The sequence below is a fragment of the Camelus dromedarius genome, chromosome 14 (assembly GCF_036321535.1).
Source record: "Camelus dromedarius isolate mCamDro1 chromosome 14, mCamDro1.pat, whole genome shotgun sequence".
Taxonomy (NCBI): Eukaryota; Metazoa; Chordata; class Mammalia; order Artiodactyla; family Camelidae; genus Camelus; species Camelus dromedarius.
The window spans coordinates 54,716,091-54,732,029 of NC_087449.1; the positions used below are offsets into that span (position 1 = coordinate 54,716,091).

The 15,939-nt window shown below is 47.9% G+C and overlaps 1 protein-coding gene across 2 annotated transcripts; it reads left to right on the forward strand.

Moving 5' to 3' along the window:
- Positions 1–646: 646 nt before the first annotated feature.
- HMGCL (3-hydroxy-3-methylglutaryl-CoA lyase) lies at positions 647–15,515 on the forward strand. 2 transcript variants are annotated; one of them, XM_010989816.3, is made up of 9 exons: positions 648–788; positions 4,121–4,204; positions 6,151–6,258; positions 6,974–7,069; positions 8,194–8,342; positions 10,637–10,700; positions 12,114–12,302; positions 13,653–13,778; positions 14,835–15,515. In XM_010989816.3, the coding sequence occupies exons 1-9, from the start codon at positions 729–731 to the stop codon at positions 14,934–14,936; spliced, it is 978 nt and encodes a 325-aa protein (XP_010988118.1). In that variant the 5' UTR covers positions 648–728; the 3' UTR covers positions 14,937–15,515. The 2 variants fall into 2 exon arrangements, with proteins under 2 accessions (XP_031320197.1, XP_010988118.1); XM_031464337.2 differs by lacking the exon at positions 12,114–12,302 and having other exon boundaries at positions 647–788.
- The last annotated feature ends 424 nt before the right edge of the window (positions 15,516–15,939 follow it).

Genomic DNA, 15,939 nt, shown 5'->3' on the forward strand with positions numbered 1-15,939 from the left:
CTTACCTTCACTTATACAATGCACTCTGATACTTTCCTGTCTATTTCTTTTTAAAAGTACCCACTAAATTGATATTATGACCAATGTGGTACAACATATATTTTAAAAAACACTGGTCTAAGCATTCAGTTTCTTTGCCTTGGGGCTTCTGCATGTGTTATGCTTTCTGTCTGGAAAGCTTTTATTGTATCTTTACTTCGTTAAATCTTACTCATTCTTCAAGGTATGAAATTAAAGGATGCTTCTCTCTCTGGAGTAGACTGTCTGCATTGAGTCCTGAAGATCGTGATAAATGAGCTAATATGTGCAAATAACTCAGAACAGTGCGTGGTAAATAGTAATGCTTCATCTTATTGCGAAAAGTAATTACATAACTGTATATGTGATTGTTCATATTTCTTACCACATCACCCAGACTACAAATCATGAAGTCAGAGACTTTGGTTAATTTTTGTTCACCTTTACAGTCCCAGCGCCTCTTTGGTTAATTTTTGTTCATCTTTACCGTCCCAGCGCCTCGACCTGGCACACAGAAGACGCTCGGGAAAAGTGATTAACAAACAACTGGCCAGACGGAAGAAAAACGCAGACGGGCTGGGGGCGGAGCCAGCATATGGCGTCACCGCGTCCGTCCTGGAGGCCCCGCCCCATAGGCTGGGCCATGCCTACCAAACGCTCGGCGGTCACGTGGGACGCCGCTGCGCCGCCGCGGAGAAAGCTGGGCCAAGATGGCGACAGTGAGGAAGGCGCTGCTGCGGAGACTGGTGGGCTTGGCGTCCCTCCCGGCTGTAAGTGCCTCGGCCTGCCCAGGGGCGGTCCTGAAGGCACCATGACGGTCTGGGTCGGGGGCTTGGCCCGTAGCGGCTGCTCTCTGAGAGGCGAAGCCAGACAGCTTTTCAGGCGAGAGTCAGGAGGGACTTGGAGCCTTGAATCTTCTCTGTGCCGCTCAGATCCCTTGAGGGTCATGGGGAAACTGAGGCCCAGAGACAGAGAGAGACTTGCCCGTGTCCTGGAGACCTGCGACGCCATCCCAGGTGTCCTAGTTCCCTAGCCAAGGCTCTTCCCGGTGACGTTGGCACTTTTCTCCCTCTCATTGAGCCTCTGCCCTGATCAAGCTCCTCATAAGTGAAAATCACGAATACCCTGCCGGTTCCGAGTGGAAAAAGTAAAGTCATCCCCTTCCCTCCGCCTCCACTTCCAGCTCTTGTTGCGTTTGCAGACGCTTGGCGAGCTGCCCTAGCGTTCTGAGCGGGACTTGAATCGCGTGGGACGCGAGGTGTAATTCCCTTGGAATTGTACTTTGGGCCTGTGCGATCCTGATATTTTCCCCCGTCTCCCCCGCCCTCAGAGAGTGGAGGGAAAGTGTAGGAGACCGAGTTATATAAAGGGTTGAATACGTTGTGTAGATTAAAGCTCAAGCCGTGGTGTCACAGTGGTTCTGAAGACACTTTCTAGGCTGAGTGACAGGTCTCTAAACCCCAGTTTTCTTGATCTTTAACATGGAAAAACATTACCTCAGGGTTGGTTTGGAGATTAAAGAAAGTGTAAGTAAAGCATTTGACATTGTTCTGGCTCTTAGAAAGTGATGTATCAGTTGTTGCCTTAGAGTTTAGAGGAGTTAAAACTGTGCAGCAGTTAAAAATTACACTATCTTGGCAGTGGGCCTCTCTCAGAAAACCATTTCAGTGTCTACTAGGCCGCTGTCCCCCACCAGTTGCTCATGTGCAAAATAAAGCTGGTAATTCCAACCTGAAATGTTAAGGAAATTAAATGAGATGGTGTAATGAGATGGTCATGGTGGGCCCTCCATAGGGTTACAGGCATAGACTTGCTGTCAGAACTAGACAGTAAAGTCCAGCTTCCTCACTTCCTGGCTGTGTGATTTTGGGTCTTTCTGAGGCTGTTTCTTCCTCTGTGGAGTTGGGATAGTGATAGTCCCTGTCACTATGGACTAAATGAGGTGCTGACGTGTGAAGTTAGCAGTGGGCTTTAGTCAGTGTTAGCTGTCGATATAGGTACACCAAAGCTCAGGAGGCTGTGGTCCAGGTTTTGTGTGGTAAGAGGGGATTATTTCTAGGCAGAACTTTATGGGGGAAATGAATTTATTTACCAAGAGAAGACTAGAGGGAACAACAGGTGGCAGAGGCATTGTGGCGTAGGGGTTAAGAACGTGTGCTCTAGATCCACATTGTCGGGTCCAGATACTGGCTCAGTGACTAGCGAAGCATGTGACTTTGGGAAAGTTATGTAATTTCCTTGGGCTTCAGATTTCTTACAGTAAAATGGGAATTATAATAGTTCCTACCTAGCAAGGTTATTAAGAGAATGATATGGATTAATATGCAAAAGGAACTTATAAGTGCCTGGCAAATGGTAAATGCTTAGTAAGTGTGAATTGTTTTGTTGTTAGTATATGAAGAGTTCTTATGGGGAAGGAAGTGGAATTGAGTTTCTAATAAAAGGAACTTGGGAACAGGTTTCACGTTCTTTCAAAAGCATTCAACAATTATTTACTGAGCCCGTATTAGGTCCCAGGGCCTTCAAAATATAGCAATTAATAAAACAAAGTCCCTGCCTCATGGAGCTTACATTCCATTGGGATCCTTTTAGGGTAATGTACCAGCAGAGGCTGAACATCCCTGCTGGAGGGAGATTCAACTTTCAGGGACCTTCCAAACTAGCCTGTTGACTTCGTGACATTCAGTGGCTCATCACTTTAGTCTCTAGGAAACTTTGCTGGCTAAAAGCAAGGCCAGTTCAGGTGAGTTGTCTAAGTTCTAGCTGATTCATAGCCAGGAATATTTCCTTCCTTAAGGGTTTTAGGAATTTGGGGTCCTTAGCAGATTCCCAGTACACCTCTCCCCTTGTCCCATTGCAGTATGTTTATCCAGATTAAATTTGGTAAAAATGAAGTTAATTTGAAGAGTATTAAGTAGTATTAAGAATAGAGGAAAGGGGTGGGGGAAGCCTCATGTTACTTGGTGATGAAGAGGAAGATTTTATACAGAGGACTTTGTATAGGGCAGACTTCATATAGAGGAGACTGAGGGCCTTTATTTAAAATGTCAACTGCTGAAGGTTTCATTTCCTCCCAGACTGACTCCTTGTCATCACCCAGCCTGCGATTGTAACAGAACAGAAGCCTCCTCCACTCCCCTCAACCCCAAAAAGTCCAAGACTATGCCTCACCACACTCAGTAATTGCCCTCCTCTGGGGAAGCTATGCCCTTCATGCATTTATTTGTTGTTTTAATAACTTTTTAATGAGAGCCTTCTTTGTGCCAAGCACAGGGGCAAACAGTGTGATGAAGTGGAGGTCAAGACAAAGTCTCTCATAGAGCTTATGTTCTACTGGGGGAAACACTGGGCAGGCATTATTTGCAGGGCTCTCAAGGAAGTAATTGTACTCCTGAAATAGAAAATATTGAGGGTGAAGGAATTGGCAGCTTCACACACCTTTCATGACTGAAAAGTGGAGTCAGATGTGGGAAGAGCCAAGTGGAGAGCAGTTGGGGGCAGAGGGAACTGCAAGCACTGAGGCCCTGCTGTGGGAGAAAGGCTGGTGGGTCTGGAGTATAGTGACCCATCAGTGGGGTGGGTGTGGAACAGTAGAAATAAGTAATAAATTCACCAATAGGCAGGAGTCAAATGATGCAAATCTTACAGACCAAGGTGAGTTGGGGAAGGGGATGAGTCAGGTTTCTGGCTTAAGCAACAGGATGCATATGATGTTTTTTTCTGAGATAGAGTGAAGTCAGACTGGGCTTTAGGAGAAATTAAACAGTTCTGTTTGAGGACTTCTAAGTTTGAGAGGTACAAATAGGTTTGTGTAAAAAACAACCTAAGTGCTCAAATGTCAGGCAGCTGGAAATGGGTCTGGACTTCAGAAGAGTTGGAAATGGCTCTGCACTGGGTGCGGGAATCTCTTACTCCTTCCTGTTTCTAAGTGGAATATTCTTTTTGTTCTTAATTCTGAAACAGACCAAATGTGGATTAAAGTGTGAGAAATATTACTTCATATCTCAGTATTAATGTGATGGATGCATTTTTTAGATTTGTCCCCCTGGAGAATTGTGACAGTCTCTTCCTGTTACTTTTTGTTTCCTCTTTTAAATCAAAGGTCAGCACCTCATCTGGGGGTACTTTCCCAAAGCGGGTGAAAATTGTGGAAGTTTGTCCTCGAGACGGACTACAAAATGAAAAGGTAAAAATGGAAATCAACCAGAAAAGTTTTTTTCAGGCCTTGAGAGTTCCATGTGATGGGTACAAAGCTATGCAAGATATGCTCACTCTGCCTGACTTAGGGCCAAGTTGGGGAGGCCAGGCATCTGTGCCAGTTCAGTCATCCAAGATGGTGGTGTCACAAGTAGTGTGTCCCCAGGTCCATCCCAAGGCCCTTTGGGGTGTTGCAGGAGTGCAGAGGGAAGGTGAGGGCATGCCTTTGATCCAGCAATTCCATATGAGGGGATTTGTCCAAAGGAAGACATGAAGGTCACATGCAAAGATTTAGCCTTGGAGATGCTCCTTACAACCCTATTGTAACAGCAGGACAGTTGGAAACAACCTAAATGTTCAGTATAAGGAACATTAGATCAGATACATTAATAACTACATAAAATGGAATATTATGAAGCTATTAATAATTTAGGAGTATATTAAGTGACTTAAGCAGATTATAAAATAGTAAATATATATAAATAGTATATATATATATATATATCTTATACTTTTGCATATGAAACAAAAAAGCTTATATATGTGTGGGGGTATCTCCCCTGCTGTCCAGTAGAACTTTTTGTGAAGTCAGAAATGTTCCAGACTTGAGCTGTCGCATACAGTAGCCATTAGACACATGTGGCTATATAGCACTTGAAATGTGGCTGGTGTGGCTGGGGAATTGAATTTTTAATGTAATTTTAGTTACATTTAAATAATCACATATGGCTAGTGCCTAATGTATTGGGCTGCACAGATCTAGAAAGTTACATATTGGGGTGTTAATAGTATTATCTCTGGGAGGTTTTAAGGGTGGTTTTCTTTTGTTTTACATATATTTTTCTGAAATAATCATGTATTAATTTTTTTACAATAAGAAAACCTTTTTCTTTTTTATTTTTTTAAAGTATAATCAGCCTAGCTTTAATAGTGAGCGTTTGTTGGAAACCGTAAGCTGTAAGGTCCCGGAGGGCAGGATCTTGTCTGTTCTGTTCACCACTGTACCTATAGTACCTAGCACAACCCCTGGAACATGAAGGGCTCTCAGAAATTACTTGTTGGGAGGAGGGTGTAGCTCAGTGATCGAGCACGTGCCTACCATGCACAAGGTCCTGGGTTCAATCCCCAGTACCTCCAACAAAAAAGTAAATAAATAAGTAAACCTAGTTACCTCCCCCTCGTAAAAAAAAAAAAAAAAAAAAAAAAGTTGTGAAATGGATTAAATTAAAGCAGTGAGAGAGAAATTAGGAATAGAAGGTCCTGGCAAGAAGGGCTTGGAGTTTTTAGATTTTTAACCTAAGCCTGTAAGTACTTGGGAGCCATGAAAGGCTTTTGAGCAGATACTGGAGGCTGTGTTTTAGAAGGATTCCTGTGTGGGGTGATTTGGTAGAGTGAGACCACGCCATAATGCATACAGGATAATGACAGCAGATTTGGATATAGGAATCTATAGAATCTGGTAAGCAACTAGACATGGTGGGGGAGGGAAAGAAAGAAGCCCCAGACTGAACATGTGAGGATGATCTCCTCTGCCAGCTGAGAGCTAGAAAATGGGAGGGTGTGCTCCTTTGGACCCAGAGGGTTGGTCATCCCTGCCCTTTCAGGCCATGGCACATTGCTCTCAGTTTGTTTATGATTGTGTTATAAAGTAACAAATTTAGTTTAAAAGCCAGTATGACAGAAAAATATTGTTTCCACGTAAGTATGAACTCCTTTTCAAGTGAGAAACTGCTTCCATTGCAAAACACTATCTGTAGAACTTGAAGACCAGCTTTACTGCACCTGCTGGTGTGAATTCATGTTAGCATTTGAAGGTTGAGATAGTGAAGTGCTTGCCGTAGCAAAAGCTTTGAACAGACAGGCTGCATCCTGAGACCATTTTATTCCTACCTTGGCTGACCTGTCTTCCCTGGTATTTTTCTCTCTCCATTGCAGAATATCATACCTACTCCAACAAAAATCAAGTTGATAGACATGCTTTCTGAAGCAGGACTCCCTGTTATAGAAGCCACCAGCTTTGTGTCTCCCAAGTGGGTTCCTCAGGTGAGCCCCAGTCCTTGAGCATTTCTCAGATGAAAGGGATGTAAAGTTTTGCATTTGCCCTAGAAGTAAGTAGAAGTTAGGAACGTCAGTTTCTTGGCCTCTGGCTTTGAGGGGTCTCAGGTGATTCAGTCACATGGTGGAGCAACAGAAAGTGCCCTGGGAGGCAGGAGGCTCGGATTCAGTCTTGGCTCTGCCCTGGCTTGCTTGGTGAGCCTGATGAGGCCTCCCCATCCCCAGTTTCAGGAAAACATTTCACATCTCTTCTGACTGTAGAAGTCTAGAATCTCTAGTCCTGTCTAGAGGTATGGCTTCTGCGTTTGTAAAAGGGAAAGACTGACAACTCTTGCTTCACAGAGACAGTCAACTGGGAGGAAAGATCCTGTCCTAGCTGAGGGTTAGAAGACAGAGAGCTGAGCTCAGTGCTGGGCTGTGAGCACGTTCTGAGTAAATGTCTGAAAGTATCATTACCACTGTCACTGCTTCCGTAGAGCTGACAGTATTAACCATATGGAGAAATTGGGGATCTCATGCATGCCAAGGAGCCTTCTGGAATCAAACAAATAGTAAAAGCATTGGGGAGACTCAGCTCTGCAAAAGGACTTATTCTCCAAGGATTCTGGAGGACAGAGATTTTGTGCTCAAAAAAAGGTTTTCTGTACCTGAGGTCTCTGTCTGCCTTTGGTGGTGACTTGGCGATGTGTTCTTTGGCTCCCAGATGGCTGACCATGCTGAAGTCTTGAAGGGCATCCGGAAATTTCCTGGCATCAACTACCCTGTCCTGACCCCAAATTTCAAAGGCTACCAGGCAGCGGTAAGACTTGTTTTTGGTGGAGGCCCTTTAAACAAGATTGAAGGCATTGGTCCCTGTCTTGTCCCTGGGCCTCAGTCCCTGTCTCAGGATATCTATCTGAATGACTGGTCTCCAGTGGTCATGGGCACCATCAGACAGACCTGGGGGCAGTCCTGGCCCTGCCACTCCCATCTCTCTGATCTTGACAAGCTGCTAAACCTCTTTGAGTCTCAGGTTCTGCCTATAAAATGGGGCTAACGATAGTTCCTAACATTGTGAGGATTTCAGAGGATAGAATGCACATAAATTGCTTAGGAAGAGCCTGGTAGAAGACAGAGCCTAATAAATGTTAGCTCTTGTGTGACTGCCTGTTTCCTCTGTAGAGAAAGGTAACCAAGCCTCCACAAGAGTTCAAAGGTGATTGCTAGTATGTGCCAACTTTCTTATAATTTTAGATGAGAACATCATTGGAGATATTGATTCTGAATTTAGGCAAAAAGTGTCTTTTAGGACTGATTTCCAGGCTGGTGATGGCAGCAGCAGTGTTGGTCCTTGGGGGAAGGCCAAGACTTCTTTTTTATTGAGATATAATTCATGGTATTAATCTCCTAGGGCTGCCATTACAAAATACCAAAAACTAGGTAGCTTAAAACAACAGAGATGGATTCTCCCACAGTTTTGGAGGTTGAAGTCCGAAATCAAGGTGTCAGTAGGGTTGGTTCATTCTGGAGACTCAGAGAAAAACCTGTTCCATGTCTCCCTCCTAGTTTCTGGTGACAGCTGGCAGTCCTTGTGTTCCTCAGCTTGTAGGTGCATCACTCCACTGTCTGCCTCTGTCTTCACTGGCCTGCCCTCCTGTGTCTGTCTTCACATGGCTGCCATCTTGTAACGGCACTGATCATATTGGAGTCGGGACCAATATGACCTCGTCGTAACTAATTACATCTACAGTAACCCTGTTGCCAAATCAGGTCACAATCTGAGATACTGGGGGTTAGTTTCAACATAATTTTTGGGGAAGGACAATTCAACCTAGAAGAGTCACATATCACAAAAATCACTGTAAGACGAGGGTTTTTGCCACTCTACGTTAGTGTTCCTTGAAGAACAACAACGCTGAAAGGAATTCATCTGGCTATTGGCAGGTTGCTGCTGGAGCCAAGGAAGTGGCCATCTTTGGAGCTGTCTCTGAGCTCTTCACCAGGAAGAACATCAACTGCTCCATAGACGAGAGTTTGCAGCAGTCTTATGAAATCTTGAAGGCAGCTCAGGCAGCCAGTATCCCTGTGCGGGGGTGAGTCTGACCACATCGGTGCTGCCCGTCTTTTCCTCAGTACCCTCTGGAATGGGGCCAGGCTCTGACTCAAGCGACCCTCCCTCACAAACCCCTTACCCTGAGTGCAGGCAGCACAGGCTCTACACCTAGACATCTTCTCCTAAGTAAACGTGGTCAGAAGGAATGCAAGCAAGTGCTTTCTCCAAACGTAATTTGTGGGTCGGTTCACCAAAGGAATCTAGCAGGACAGGACACTAAGCCAGGTTTGTGGAGGTCAGTTTAACCCTGGCTCCACCACCAACTCTTCACACATGCCTGAAGAATCCTCTAGGCCTCTGAAATGTCTCCAGCATCACATCTTTAATAGCAGTAGTGCCAGGCGTTGTCCATCTGTATCTGATTGTAGCGTCACAATCATCCAGCCAGGAGAGTGCTAGCCCCACTTCCAGATGACAAATTTGGCTCAGGAAGGATGAAGAGTCCGCTGTCAGGTCACACAACAACTCGCAGACAGAATGCTCGTTCAGAAGTTGATCTCATCTGATCTCATCACCCCCTGATTAAAAACCTTTCAGTGACCTGTCAACTCTAGAGTTTTCAGCATGGTTTACAAGCCCCTGTGTGATTCAGCCCCTACCACTCTGCAGCCTCTTTGCTCTCTGCTCCCTTCTTGCCCTACTTCCTCTGCCCACTGGATGGAACTTCTTTCCATCTGTCACATGCCCCTGCTCTTTCCTGCCTCTGGGCCTTCACACGTGCTTTCTGTGGACTCAGAACCCCCTTCCTTGTACATCCTACCTGTCAAGGCTAACTTTCTCATCTTCAGGTCCACTTTCTCCAAGAAGCCTTCTCCGTCCTTCAGCTGGAGTTGGTGCCTCTCCTCTGGGTTACCACAGTCCCCTGGACATCCTCTAACATAGCACTTAGCTGCTTGTTAAATCCTCCCTCCTGCCGCCCTGACTGGACTCTGCTCTCCCTGAGGGCGGGGCCCACATCTCTGTCAGTCCCTGGTGTGCTCCCTCTCCCAGCACACCCACTGTGTGCACAGGAACCGCTGGGCAGATGATTGGATGGGGAAGCAGGGGCGTGTTGGGTCTGCCTGTGCTCTTTCCTCAGTATTTCTCTTAACTTTTCCTTGCTCAGCAATGATTGGAGAGTAGGGAGGGTGGAATTGAAATGGAAAAATACACTGAGATGGTTGAGTCTGAAATTGTTTATCCAGCAAATACTCATTATGCCTCTTAACATGCAGAGTAGTTTGCTAGACTCTAAAAGGTTTTAATGGAGCCTCAGCCTCAGTGGGGTGAGTGGGCATAGAAGTGTCTACACCCAAGATCCAGACTCCTTACCTTAGCTCGCAAGACCCTGTGATCAGGCCAGTGGCCACCTCTCAACCTCATGTTGTCCTTCTTTGCCCCTTTCTGCCTGTACCTCAGCTATTGTGTTCTTTGTCCTGTGTCTTGAACACACTTAATCTTCATCTCAAGGCCTCTGCACTGGCTCTCTCTGCCTGGAACGTGGCTCTCCCCAGTCTCAGCTCCAGCACCGTGTCTTCACAGCGGTCTTCCTGGACCATCCTGACTCCTGTGGGCCTCCCCTTCTGGCTTCTGTCACAGTTGTCTTGTCTTTTCTTCATAGCATGTCATTTTCTGAGCTTATCTCCTTCACTTTTTAGATTACCTTTTTATCGGCTGTCTTCCTAACTTGAAACTTCAAGCTCCATGAGGGTAGGGACCTTTCAGCCTTGCTCACTGCGTACTCCAGTGCCTGGCACATTATGGGGCAACTCAGTATCAGTTGAATAAATGAGTGTATGAATCCTCCGGCAACTCACCAGAGCAGCTGATCCCTTGGCCCTCAGGCCAGCCCAGCTTTTTTGTTCCTGCTTTGATTTCATCATCCTTGGTCCTCTTCTGTGTGTGGGCCCCACCTTGGCCTGTGTTCTACTTTCCCTCCCCCGTGCGCCTCAGGCGGCTGCTCCTGTTGCCCTCTCTAGCTTCTCCTCCAGCGCTGTTCTCTGGCTGCCTCTCCTGAGACTGTGCACCCCCAGCTTCCTGAACTGCAGGCCTGTTAGTCCCTTCCCTTCCCTTCCCTGCCACGGTGCTGCACCGCCCCCTCCTGGCACTGAGCGGCACTGCCCTCATTTGGCTCCACATCATTGAATCAGCCTTTCACCCACACCCTTGGCCTCCTGCCCAGCTGCTGGTTTGGGTGCAGGCTGACTAGCGATGTGTCAAACAGCCACCCTGCCTCAGCCCTGCTGGTTGAAGAGTTCCAGGGCATTGACATCATTCCTCCCTGTTTTCCCACAGGTACATCTCCTGTGTGCTTGGATGCCCTTATGAAGGGAAGATCTCCCCGGCTAAAGTAGCTGAGGTGTGTGTTTGTTAGGGTGTGAGGGTTGTGAGGGCTGGCTCCGTGCTTGCCCCTGAGCGCATGGGTTGCTCTCGCCACCCTTTCCTTGAGGCTCCTTCATTAAGCCCCTCTGAGAGCAGAGCCCTGCACTTGCTCCTGGAGGCCCACCTCCCTGCCTGGGCATGGAGTCTCTGAAGCCCCTCCCTCTACCCCAGAGTGAAAGCCTGACTCAGTTTCTAGCCTGGTCAGTGGACAGATGATAACTGAGGTGAGAATCCTTGTAGTAGTTGGAGAGGCCACTGGACATCCTCTGAGCAGTAACCCAGTCAGCTCTGAGAAGAACACAGTACAGGAATTGAGTTTGAGCAAACCAAGAGCTTATGTCATTTTGTCCTCAAAACCACCCTGTAAATGTGGTGTTATTATAGTTACTCCATTTTACAGTTGAGGACACGGAGACCAACTAACTTGCCATGTAGGTTGTAAATGGTGAAACCAGGTCTCAGCCCACATCTGCTTATCTCCAAAGCCCTCTTGCTCTTCCCACCCACCAGCCAGAAACGAGCAATGGTAGCAGTAGCAACTGCTTATTGAGAGTGGCGGCTGTGGTCCGGATCTCAGCCTTCTGTTGGCTGCCAGTGCTCCCCATAGCCCTACAGAGGCTGATCACTATTTTTCCGAAGCAGAAGTTGAAGCTCAGCAAAGTTAAGTCCATTGCCAGGATCCCCCAGCGAGTGAGCCGCAGAACTGGGATTTCACCTTAGCATACGTCACTCCAAAGCCGCCTCCTTTCGCTGCCCCTCTACCCCCCGCAGGCTGCCATGGTTCCTTGTCGCTCCATGGCAGTAGGGGAGGGGTCACCATCTCCTTTATCCAGCAGGCCATCATTGAGTACCATCTACATCCCTGGCCCTGCCACATCCTTCCTCCACCTTCTCCCACAGAACAGTGTACGACAGCACCTCCTCAGGTGGAGCATATACTGCTCTGGTTTTGCAAAGATTTTAGGAGTTTACAAATGGGCTCCTAAAAATTTTATGTACTTCTCTTTAAAATATATCACTAGCACTTCAGACCCATGATTTCACACATCGTCTTACCAAGGATAAAGCTACATGAAAGGAATAAATTCTGCTGATTCCAGTACCTGGGTCTGACACTGTGTGTAGAGGGGTGAGTGAAGGACTAGATTTTAACTGGGTGGGAGGGGAACACGGGTTGGAGCTCCAGGGCCTGTAGCAGTGGCCAGTTCTGCTCCCTTACGTCCCAGTCTCCTAATGACTAGAAAGAGGATTATCATTCCCACTCCTAAAGTTGTAAGGAGCCTGTGGTCCCATAGGAATTCAGTGCTTCAGACACGGAGGTGTTATGCATAGGTAAGGACCCCTGGCTTGAGGAATCTAGTGTCTTCCAAGTGCCTGCTTGTTTCCCCAGGTCGCCAAGAAGTTGTACTCAATGGGCTGCTACGAGATCTCCCTGGGGGACACCATTGGCGTGGGCACCCCTGGGATCATGAGGGATATGCTGTCTGCTGTCATGCATGAGGTGCCAGTGGCTGCCCTGGCTGTCCACTGCCATGACACCTACGGCCAGGCCCTAGCCAACACCTTGATGGCCCTGCAGGTAATCAGGGCATGCCCCAGGATAAGGGCATGTGTCCATTCTCCCAAAGGGCATGGTGGCAGGACAGCTATGTTTCATTTGTGCTCTCAGCAAGCATTCCACTCTGCTGAAGGCCGATAGCTGTGTGTCAGTCCCCAGGCTGGCTATGATGGACACAGACATGTGACCCTGCCCTGAAAGTGTCTGCATCTGGTCTGTTAGGGAGACAGTCAAGAGTTAAATGATAATCCTAATGCGTTATGACAAATGCCATTAAGGGAGGAAGCACAGGCTGAGAAGGCCTCCATCCCAGCAGGGGAGGTCAGAGAGGACTCACCAGAGGAGGCCTGAGTGAGCCTTGAAGGGCATGAAGAAGTTAAGCAGTTGAAAAGGGGAAGCAGAAAGGTGACCAGGCAGCACTGCATGGCAAGACTAAGGTGTAAGGGAGGACGCAGGTGTCCTGGCCCCTAGGTAGCACGCGGGGCTGTGAGTGTGCATGTGCCTGTGCCTGTGTGTGGGGTGGGGGGAGCAGGTGGGAAGTAGGGAGGGAGGCAGAGTTCACTCAGAGGGAGAGCCTTTACTGCTGTTCCCCAAAGATTGGACTAAGACCTCAGATTGGGTTTCCCTTGAGGTTTGCTTCTGTGGGCTGGCCCAGAACGGGGGATCCCATGGCCCAGCAGCCCCTTAGAAAGAAAGTTTAGAGTGTCTGACCACAGGCTACCTTGCAGCAGTGTTCGTCTAAGTCTGGCCTGTTGTCTGAATGTTAGCTGGAGCCATCCTGCCCACCCTTTTCCCTCTTTTTAGCTCTCAGGTTACCTTGAGAGGCTCATGTCTTTAAGCCAGATGATTCTGTTACATTCTGGGTCTATTTTCTCAGAGTTGAGGTTTAAGGAGAGAGGGGAAAGTGAAACAGTCATCTAGGAAGTGGGAGCCAGTGACCTAGGACAATGGGATAGGCCCCGTGGGGTTAGAGGCCTGTGGTGGGGGATGGGAGTGGGTAAATGAGCAAAGTAAACAACTGTAGCGGGAAGCCTCAGCAGTGGGAGAGTTTGGGTTGGTAATTGGAAGGGGCCCCTCTGAGGAGGTGGCTTTTAGGCTGAGAAGAAGAAGGTGAGGAATCAGCCATGAAAGGAAGGAGGATAGTATTCCTGGCAGAGGAAACAGTGTAGCCAAAAAGACTCACACTGCTTCAAAACTAAAAAGAGAAACACTGTCTCTTTCAGTGGGATTTTCACTTCAACAGCGTGGTAAGCCAAAGGAATGATTAACTCTCAGTGAAATTTTAGGCAGCAGATGATAGGTTTACAAGAACCGGCTTTGTAGGCTCTGGTCCCCACAGTGACAGCCATGTTTCACCATCCTTGTTTCCAGATGGGAGTGAGTGTCGTGGACTCTTCTGTGGCAGGACTTGGAGGCTGTCCCTATGCACAAGGGGCGTCTGGAAACTTGGCCACTGAGGACCTAGTCTACATGCTGACCGGCCTGGGCATTCACACGGTGAGCTTTCCTTGTGCCCTGCTGGCGGCAGCCCTGAAATGACCAGAGGTCTGCCTGAAGCCAGAGGACATAAGCTGCTGGGTTTGTTCAGGGTCTTTGTGGTGGTATTGGTGCAGTTAAGAGGGGAGGGTGCCAAGGGACTAGGGCTGTTTCATCATACATTTTGAGATAACAGAGTATGTTTGACAGAGGCCATGAGAAGGCCAAGCCCTCAGCATGAGTTTGACAGTTCAATTCAAGGAAGCACCAGGGTGCAGGGAAAGAGCCCTGAAAGGGGTAAGGCCATGACCTGAAATGAGTCCGTTCCCTCTGGACTTTGTTTTGTTCTCTGTAAAATGAAGGCAGTAGAATTAGCCCCTCCAGGGCTCTGCCAGAGTTGTCAGGGTCCTCAGTGTGGGCTGGAAGCAATATACATCTGTGCTTTGGGATCAGACAGAACTAGATTTAAAATTTAGTCCTGCCACTCCCAGGCTGTGCGACCTGACAAATTACCTCACCTCTCTGGGCCTAAGAAATGGGAATAATAATTGTGCCTGTCTCACAGGGTTGTTATGAAGATAAGTAGGAAAATGTAGAATGCTTAGCCCAGAGCTAAGCACACAGTGTGCATTAGTAAATAGGAGCTGTTGTTGTGAACAGAGGTTTCCAGTATGGCCCTTCTAGTTGTTTTTACTCCGACTTCTCTCTGCCTTGTGGTCCTGACTTCAGTATGCAGTGTTTGCCCACAGTGGCCCAGGCCTGTGCTAGACTACAAGTTGGACTTGTAGTCCTGGTGTTGGACTACAAGACTGGTGTTGGATACAAGACTAATGAGATCCCTTTCCTGATGGCGGCACTACAAACCATTACACAGATTGAAGGCAGGCAGAGGGGTAGCCCCAGATGCCAGAGGAGATCACCTCACAGGCAGCTGGTGTCCCATTGTCAGAGGGGCAAGAGCCTAGTTGTCGTCACCTTCACTTTTCCAGTATCACAGTTTTCTGTCCTGTCTGATGTTTCCCTGGGTGTTGAGGAGTATGTCATGACTTACTGCATCCTCTAACTTGTTTCTCAAAGGGTGTGAACCTCCAGAAGCTCCTGGAAGCTGGGGCCTTTATCTGTCAAGCCCTGAACAGAAAAACCAGCTCCAAAGTCGCTCAGGCTACCTGTAAGCTGTGAGAAGCCCTTCCTGTAAGCCCCAGAAGCCCTGGGGACTATGTGGGAATAGGGACACTTGTGGATGATTCACAGATGGACTTGTGGAAATGGGAATGAAATTAACAGGAGCAGGCACCTCACTGCCAGCTCTGCACAAGGATGTCTTCTGGCAGAAAGGAGGTGGACAGGAGCTGCCTGGCCTCAGGTCTTCCCTGCCTGACCTGAGTGCAAGTGAGAGGCGTGGGCAGCTGGAGGTCTCCCTTCCCTATGGACTCAAAGGCCCAGTAGTTGGATGCCTGAGGGCACTTGGGAACCCAGTTCCCTGGCTTGGGTTGATCTTCAAGTCTCACCTCTGGGTGAAGCCTGCCAGCTGGCCACTCTGCACAACTTGATGCTGCCATATTCTTGGGGCCATCACTCTCTGACTTTGTAGGGCAATGGGGTATGGGGGAGTTTTCCCCCCAGCTGGCAGAGGGCATTTGGTGAAGGGGGGGTGAGGGCTGAGCTGTGGTGGCCACCTGCCAACTCCAGCAGCTCTGGAAAATCTCCACTTTGATTTATAAATTCACTTATGTAATTAAAGATTTAATGACATAACCATTCCAGTATCTGTTGTGCAGATGTGTCTATATATGAGAGAGGAAATAAAGCATGTTTACAAAATTGCACTCAGAGGAAAATGTAGACTTTAGTTTATTAATTTCTGGATTTTTCTCCCTCTTTCCCCTCCTGAGAATCTGAGAATTCACAGTGACTGGAAATCAGTGGCTTAAAACTTATGCTGACCAGAGCACCCTGGAGAGGTGGTTTCTGAGGCTCTTGGCTCTGTGACCAGGGCTGTTGCACAGGATCCTCTGCAGGCAGCAGCCGCCGCCACTTGCTCCCGTGATTTGGGCCCAGGCAGGAGCAGCTCTGGGCGCCCTCAGCTGTCTGTACCTCAGGCTCTGCCACCTGTGGGCACTCCAGGCTGTGGGACACAAGTGGGACACTTCTTCCTTTGCTTGGGTTTCATCATTCAGTATGT